A 9,452-nucleotide genomic window follows, 5' to 3' on the forward strand; every position below is an offset into this window, starting at 1 on the left:
ACTTCACAAAAAGGGAAATGGTCGCCAGAAAACGAAGCTGCCAGTATATTTCCTCTACGACGATTTGAATCGTGGCGGCTATCGGTGTCAACGATTTGCGAAAAGTTAACATGAAATTAAATTATATGAAATCCTTAGAAATGATGTAGTTTGGCCCATATACTAGCCTAGTCTATTAAAGTACTGAGAAGGATAGAAATCGGTTTCAGACACGAATAATTATTTTTTGTGTCTTAACCTGTTACTGGCTGTTACCGTATAATTATGATAGAAATTGTTGTTTTGATTGGCTCGGCAACCAGTGCCGTATCTACCTATATTTATATCAGAATGTACTAATCCTATTTGTGGAAATTTTACTTGCCTTTTATGTGAATGGGCAAAATTAGCCATGACGCTGTTACTACTGCACCCGGTAGTTGTGCGTAACGATTCCCACACGGAACAAATATTTATATGATCCACAAATAATCATTTATTAGGTCATGTCGGGTATTACAATTTGTACAATTATTTTTCTTAGATTTCTACGACGTACAATGTACCTACATTCAATTTAAGGGCTTTAATTCTTATAAAAAGTGTAAATTAAATTATTTACCATACACTGTTACACGTGTTTATGTCGTAGTATTGTTAAACGAGATATTTTTACTTTCAATTGTAGGCATTAACAATGTCTTTTTAAAACTCTCACTGGTTATGCTAAAACATTTTATCTTAAATCTTGGTCTCAAAGAGATAGATCGGTAGGTAACGTCAACTAACATTGTCAAGGTCTGGAAAATAGAGACCATGGCACATAAGATGCTTTATAAAAAAATGCAATAATTTGTCCAAACAATGAAAAATGCAGTTGTCGCAGCCAAGTAGCTTTAATCGTTGTGTCATTGAAGTGAATGGCATTTTTGTAGAGCAATTACCAGCATAAAAAAAATTGCATAGATATTATGTGATTACTATATCTATAGTTATATAGTAGGGATTCAGCGTTTCGATTTACCATCAATCAATGGAAGGAAGGAAATCAACCTTGGAAGTCAATATACGAAGGAAATAATATAATAATATATGATACTAGCTGACCCGCGCAACTTCGCTTGCGTCACATAAGAGAGAATGGGTCAAAATTTTCCCCGTTTTTGTAACATTTTTCGTTGCTACTACGCTCCTATTGGTCGTAGCGTGATGAAATATAGCCTATAACCTTCCTCGATAAATGGACTACCTAACACTGAAAGAATTTTTCAAATCGGACCAGTAGTTCCTGAGATTAGCGCGTTCAAACAAACAAACAAACAAACAAACAAACTCTTCCGCTTTATAATATTAGTATAGATTGATAAATCGCCGATCGCTAAAAGTGTCATGTCTGCTTTGTAACGCACAACTCCATAACAATTGAAGCTGCGAATATTCTTAGACTCATCTAAATAACAATAACTTATCCTTCAAGATATTGCAGTCGCGATCCAAATCTCACATTTCCGTTGTTAAATACCAAAATAAATTGATTATTAAAGATAACTTCACCCCTATAACCTCGGAAACTAAATTGTAAGGAGGTTATATCAGTGACGTGTGTGTGTTATCTATACTAATATTATAAAGCTGAAGAGTTTGTTTGTTTGTTTATTTGCTTGTTTGAACGCGCTAATCTCAGGAACTACTGTTTCGAATTGAAAAATAAATTATTTTTGAGTAGAATAGACCATTAAGCGAGGAAGGCTTTAGGCTATATAACATCACGCTACAGCCATTAGGAGCGGAGTAGCAACGAAAAATGTTACGAAAACGGGGAAAATTAGGTCCCATTCTCTCTTATGTGACGCAAGCGAAGTTGCGCGGGTCAGCTAGTAAATAATGTAGGCAGTTTGAGCGCAGTGGCGATGTCACACGTGCACGTATACTGTTGTCATGGATTGTCACAAACATTAGTAAAATATTACAATAATTAATTCATATATTAGTAAGATGAGAAAGATGGATCAAAGCTGTGCTTCAATTAGAAACTAGGGCTCAAACGATGGTCATGGAAAACACCTAAAATCGTATGATCTGATAACGTAGGCAAGAGTAATGAGGAAGAGCCCTAATATCTGCTAGAATTAGCTGTTAAATAAAAACAGAGACAAGATTTTTTCTGGCAACACAGGTTCTTTTACGTTTTCTATAACAAAACAATAGGGAATCCTTCCCTGAAATTAGTAAACTAGTACTTAAACTCTTGTCTAAAACTAATTTCGGCCTAAATATATAGCATAAATAAAATATATAGCAATATAGGTCAAAACTGCTACATTACTAGGTCATATCTATGCCGTTATAATGTGCCCATCTGTACACAACGTTTCCACATAACGTAGTGTACACAAACAAACTGATATTAGTTTATTTGGTTTCCTTCACATATGATGAGTTATTCAACCGTTACCAAATCTTCGCGAGTTGGTCATAATGAAAACTAAATTCTTTCAAAATGTACTTATGTAGTTATTTGTCAATGAGCCCAAGGGCTTATGAGCTACGAGTATTTTAGGCTTTTTACAAATGTTGTAAAAATACGTACATTTATATGAGTAGTAGAAAATATAGGCAAGGTAAGACAAGGAAAATGGGAGAGATACATTTGTTTCAATGTATTATAGTTTTTTTTTGTTCAAGTTTTTCATGAATTGTCGAATTGTTGTCATCGAATTAAACTTGCATTTAATTTCCTTGGAATACTGATGTATTTTCGGCACAACGTGCTATATTATCAACGAGGTACTCTGAATTTCGGCGTTAATTAATTGTCTTTTATCTCTGAAATTTCTCGAATTTGGTGTTTCCTTAACATCACCATTTCAAGAATACTTACCTTAAAGGCGTAAATTATAACGCGATTATAACTATGACATAATCAAACGTATCAACCTTATAAGTACATAAACAATCAGAGCTAAAACAACTATTTGTGGATCACATAAACATTAACTATTTAGTCCTACGACAATAACGGTAAACATAGAGGTGTGGCGGCCGTAACTCATAAACACTGAGTTACACATTTCACAATCAATCTACACTCTAAAATTAGACTCACATTAATTAGAATGAATATAACAGGTGCTCCGGACATCGAGGGCACGGAGCCAGCTCCTAGGACATGGAGGGGCGCAGGGGCTGCTCCCTCACGGCACACGGCCGGGGAACATACGTCCCCGAGCCTGACGAGTAGAGCCATGACGCTGCTCGCGATCATCGCCGTCGTCTACTGCCTCACTGCGGCCTGGAAGCGCTGCGGCCGCAAGCTACGACGACGCCGGCTCATGTCCCTGGCCACCTAGCATAAAACCAAATGTGATAAACACACAAAGAAGAAAACCAACGTGATAAGAACCTAATACTTGTGGGGCCAAAAGACACGACTGACTATGAATGCAGTAAGTTATTCAAGTGTTTTATATATAGATATTTTAATAGTGAAGTATCACAGTAGTATAAACATAATAATGTCACATAGATATGTGTTTAGTCGAACGACTAGTTGTTCTCATTTTATATTTATAATGAGAACGTATGCCTACGATACAATTATTGTTACAACTTTGATGTTTAATACAATTAATGGAAAACTGTAGACGGAATATACTAGACATATACAGGGTGTCTCTTAAATAGTAAAACAAACTTGCATGGGAACATGGAAACTATAAAAATTTACAATTTTTGAGTGCTGAGATCATACGTATTTATTGTCGTTGAATTTCGGCCTCTTACATGATTTGAACATTCAACAATATTTACTATTTAAGTGAAACCCTGTATAAACCATACGGCTTGTGCTTAATATGAAATCAACGGAAGTATACTGATTGTTGTCTAATTAGAGATTCACTATGTGCAGTAAACATGCACTCATATCTAATGTAAGTAACTATCAATTAAATTGAACGCCTCTGCCGATATTCGGCATATATTTGTTACAGAAAAGCCCGAACTGTGGTAAATCCTAATATTTTTCGGTAGAACCTAAGATTTACCAACTCTCAATGGTAAAAGTCCGAACAATTCTCTTATTTTGAACTTTTACCACTATTCTCTATAGTTTTTAAACTCCGGCGATATCTTCAAACTATCATTATAACTATGTTACGGTATATAAAAAAACTTCTTCTTTATAGGGTTAGAGTTTTGGGCAAACAAGTTTTTTTTTAAACCACCGAGAAGGAGCAGCCCAGCGCAGTTCGGGCTTTTACAGTAACATATTAATAGATTCTTATGAACTCACAATTAGTTTAGGTGTTTTAAGCTTAGTGCAAAATATTTTAAGTTACCAGAATGTACCTCATCGCGTTGGGATAAGTTATTGAACGTTAACTTGCATTTCCTGTGGCGTCGCGCCGTTGTCGATGAATTTGTAACTATTTGTATGAATGAATTTATTATTTTTTTTTATTAAATCAATTGTATGTGATTGTATGCGAGTTTAAATTATTTGGTCTGGTATTAAACCAGTCTTAGACGGTAATTCTTGTTAGTGTTGTCCAAATACGTATACAAATCTAAATTATTTGCAGATGTAGTGAGATTATAATGTATCTTTCATTCTAAATCGTATATAGACAGTAGAATCGTTTAGTGCGTTGTTACTTAGCCTTAGGTAATATACACGTATCTTAGACGACACTATGTCACTTAGATATAACAAAATGTTATTTTATCCCAAAATTAGGTTACTATTTGTAAATAGAAATATTGTAATGTATTTATTTATTTATTACAATAGTGTGTTGTCTGAATAATGTGTAGATGAATGTATGTAGTACGTAAATGTTTACTATTTTTATAGAACATGAGTTGAGATTTTCGTGGAAATTTTTGACCATCTGAAAATGATGAGATGTACTGATTATAATAACAAAATATCAATACGTTGTTTGAATAAAAGTTGCCAGTCATCTCAGAGGCTGTAGTATCTCTTTCAGTGGGTACTATCTGCTATCTAACCATGACTGTCACATCTTGTTGTCAAATGTCAAACTGTAGCGAGAACAGATAAAAAAATGCAAGTAATCATTGTTATTATTAGCTAAAAATATATTTTATATATAACAAATATTGTTTGTAAATTAGTGGAGGAGCGATAAGTTGTGTTTGTTTAGTAATTTATCGTGTGTATATGTATGGTCATAACATTATGTACATTGCAATTATATACGTTATATAGAAGCGCGGTTCTAGTACCGTCAACCGTGACTTCTTTACTTTGTCATGTTAACTTTACCAACTAAAAATATTTTTATTTTCACTAGTATTTATTAAATTTATACTTTCACATAGGTCAACCTTTTTGCCCTATGGCTTTATCACTGCAATGAAACAATTTGTCATTAAATAATAATTCATTATTGACCCCGGTTTCTGAGTACATTTAGCGGTAGTTTATCTACTTAATAGCGTTTTTTTTTGTATGAGTTTTAACGCTATTGAATAGATAAACTACTGCTAAATGTACCTCAGAAACCGGGGGTACGTAAAGTTACTATGATAAAGTAAAGATGCAGTTGACTGTACTAAAAGCATACGGCACCAAAAGTTTGACATTTAAAATGTACTGCAAAACTAATTCCTACGGTGTCCGCTAGAGGCGCTGATTAGATTTTCATACAAAATAACTCGATAGCCGGTTGTCAATAGTCGATAGTTGTAGAGAAACGCAGATCACCAAGTAATTGTAACGTTGAAATATTTATAGCTGCATCACGAATGTCTCACACTGCGTTATATAATACGGGGAATTATTCTCTAAATATTGTCAACACAGTTTTATATATGGTCAAATGTTTGTATTTTTTAAAATAGTTCCCAATTTCTCTTATCGTAATTGTTTATGGATATTCTTTTTTACACTTAACTTATATTAGTTATAGTGCCTATCAAAAAGTTTTTCATATTCCTAAGTCATTTGTAATATGATTATTTTGTGTAACATGTCCAAGTTATAAGTAAAACTTTTTGATTGCGCTATAACGTCGCAAAATCAGTTCTTTTTGTAATTTTTTACACGATTTTATATTAGAATATATGAATTTTATTGAGTATAACATCGAAAACTGGTTGCACCAAAGACAGAAATCAGCAACTCAACAATAAATAGTATATAATAGAACTATATACACGATGATGGTATGTATATAACATGATAATTTACATAAGACTGGTCATCACGTACACTTTTCGTTATTAAACACTAGATAAACGTTTTTATTGTTAATAAAGAAACACGAAATGTTGCCTTAAAATGATTTCTTTTATTTAAATAACTGCCTTACAAACGAACTTGATTCATGACCTTTTATGGTTTTATTAATGAATGTCTTGTGAAATTAAGTTAACGGTGAAGGAAATCATCGTGATGAAACCTTGCGTGCCTAAAATTTGTTAAATACATTTCTTGAGATGCTAAGTCCCCAACCTGCACTTGGCCTAACTCCTACCTTTTTCGGGAGCAGAGAATTGAAATAAACGTCCTGTAAGCTCTGGTTACTTACACATTGCTTTGTCCTCTTTACTGATATACCGTATCAAAATTAATTAAAAGACACAAAACACTGTATAACTGAACCAAGTTTACAAATAGTTTCTAGAAAAACAGTTAGTATACATACGTCTGTCCGTATAAAAGACTACGCCATTCGCATAAAGTCTCATACAAAACAAGACGACCCCTCCAGGGCTGTGAATACTGCAGCCTCGCCAATTGACATACATGTCAACAAGCTTCTCTACATTTTAAAACCAATACTGAAATAAAGAAAACATCCACTTGTGAAAGACTAGTGTTACTTCTGATGTTTTCAATGTCCTACTATATACTTTCGTCCTTTTCACTCTAAAGAGGTAGTCCATCTAAAGCACCCATTCTAATAGCACCTAGCCTTACTTACCTATATTTGACAGATTCTCATCGTGGACTAGGCTAGGTGCTATTCGAACGGGTGCTGTAGATGGAATACCTTTAAAGTCCATTCATGAATAAGTTCACATAGGAATCGGTATATTAATATACCGACTTATACAACTACTTGACCCGGCGAGCTTCGTACCTCCTAACAGTCGATCCGTTTTTTTATTTTATTTTATTTTTTTACTTTTCTCTCCGTAAGAACCAGCCTCGTACTTTAAGGAATATTATAATTAAAGAATAAGCGAAATCTGTTTAGCTGCTCTCGAGATTTGCGAAATTTTTCTTTTATCTCATGTTTATTTGTTGCATTTTATTTTTACTTTTCTCTCCATAAAAACCATCCTCGTACGTTAAGGAATATTATAAAAAAATATTAGTGAAATCGGTTTCGCTGCTCTCCAACTCCACCACAGCTCTCTCTACGTTTGTAATTATGAAAACGCACTGTAATACCATTTTTAAAGATGCTGGAAAGCTGGAAACAAAGTTGTTGAACAAATAGTCTAAAATGAAACAGGACATGTTAACTCTCGTGACATGTTAACGTTATCAAACAATACAATCAATGTTTTTAATAATAAATTAATAAATCGTCATTAATATTATCGTTTATGTTCATTATCTCTTACGGATGAACGAATTTTACCTACTTAATATTAGGCATAATAAATGTAACCAAAGCTTTAACCATTTTGTATGTTTCCGATTGCCGTGAACTGGATGATTCGGCGTTTTTATATTTTAGGTTATTTTTAAACTTTTTAAAGTAGTTAGATTACATTTTTGTATTTGTTATTTTGTCGTTTACTAATACGTGGCTGCATCAAACAAAGGTCCGAGCGTCTACGACTGTTGTATGCGACGTATACGACTGTTGGTATGGAGGTCTCATGCTAGGAATATTATGAACTAGCAACTGCCCACGACGCCTTCTTGAGTTTTCCGTTTTCACAACATTTTTAATTGCTGATCTTCTTTCCCCCCCTTTGCGGTGTAATTTCCAAAAGTCATCTCTTACCCCCGGTGTCTGAGGTACATTTAGCGGTAGTTTATCTAGTTTAATAGCGTTTTTTATATGCGTTTAAACGCTATTGAATAGATAAACTACCGCTAAACGTACTCAGAAACCGGGGGTTAGTGCTCCCCTACCCTCTCCGTGGAACAAACATTCTTTATTCTTTGGCTGTGCGTTGTCTGTCAGACAGTCACTCAGTAATGAAATGGTTTTATTTATGTGTATAGATAGTACCTTAAAACATCAGTGTCTTTGAAAAGACATCAGAATCCATAAACTCAAAAACCATTCCGAACTAATGTTGATTGTATAGTTCCAATTTTAATATTCCTAGTCCCTAATTGCCAAGAATGCATACAAAACGGGACGCCCATTCGTCATCAGGCTCATTCGGCATTAGTCGTAATTTTCAATGACAAAAAAATTAAGTACAAAAATTGAGAACCTCCTCCTTTTTTAAGTCGGTAAAAATTTACGCGGATTGCCCCCATGGAACTTTAAAACTCGAACTTAGGTAACCAGATAACAATTGCATCATCCCATTTTAATCTTTGTACCCAAAATTTGTAAATTAATTTCTCACCTGACAATATTATCATCCAGTTCTCAATATATTGAACTAATAAATATTTCAATTAGAGTGTTTGTGGGTGTGTCGTATCCGTTGCATGTATAACCTATTATGTAACAAAATATATTGCCATGTCATCGTACAAGATGTGATAATATTATTTATCTCGTCGGAAAATTTGTTCATGACTTGCAACTTTATTTAAAAATTATAGAAGTGGAGCTTTGCACTATTCATTTACAACCTTATGCTTAAAGTCAAAATTATTGTCAAATCTATTGTGTTTTTTGAAAAAAATATTACACCGATACTGAATCAATAACTTTCAGACTTTTAATTTTTGCGACTCACCCTGTTCGGTAATTCTCGTGCTTACAATTTCTTGAATCGTTGTAGCTCTAGTAAAGTTAATGTGCGAGAAGTTTTTCTTTTTTCACGTTGTCAAAAAAAAATATTTCGTTGTTTCGTTCAGCTGAAAAATCCATGCTGCCGTCACAAGCTGGTACATTTTACAGCATCGTATGACGTAATTTTTCCGCACTACCCAACTTTAATGCGGTTAAACTTAGTCTGTCTTATGTATAAGCAAAACAAAAAATACTTCTAATATTTAAATTTGTGCCATTTCAACTGATTCTATATTATCCTCTTAACAAGTAACTGCCTATTATCTCTATAAACAATACTTAAAAATGTCAATAATTTCAGCCTCTACTAATCTCTTTGCTTGTACCAGGAAAAAGAACTGAAAAACCGACTAAGTTGGTACATTAGTATAACAATAGCCTCACAAAGAAGCAAGAACACTCAGCGACTTAGAAAGATAGTACCTATATACGAAAAAAATTTAGAAGTACAAGCCGCGATGATTTGGCTCCAATAGTATCATAACTATATGATCTCCTATTCATAAA

General features: G+C 33.8%; 1 protein-coding gene across 1 annotated transcript in view; it reads left to right on the plus strand.

Moving 5' to 3' along the window:
* The window catches only part of S1P (membrane-bound transcription factor site-1 protease), a 31,608-nt gene extending 25,327 nt beyond the window's left edge, over positions 1–6,281 (plus strand). Inside the window, exon 20 of the mRNA XM_076134812.1 lies at positions 3,109–6,281. Within this exon, the coding sequence (XP_075990927.1) occupies positions 3,109–3,329 (221 nt within the window). The 3' untranslated portion in view covers positions 3,330–6,281. The remainder of the gene's footprint in view (positions 1–3,108) is intronic.
* Positions 6,282–9,452: the final 3,171 nt, after the last annotated feature.

Source organism: Anticarsia gemmatalis, chromosome Z, assembly GCF_050436995.1.
Source record: "Anticarsia gemmatalis isolate Benzon Research Colony breed Stoneville strain chromosome Z, ilAntGemm2 primary, whole genome shotgun sequence".
NCBI lineage: Eukaryota > Metazoa > Arthropoda > Insecta > Lepidoptera > Erebidae > Anticarsia > Anticarsia gemmatalis.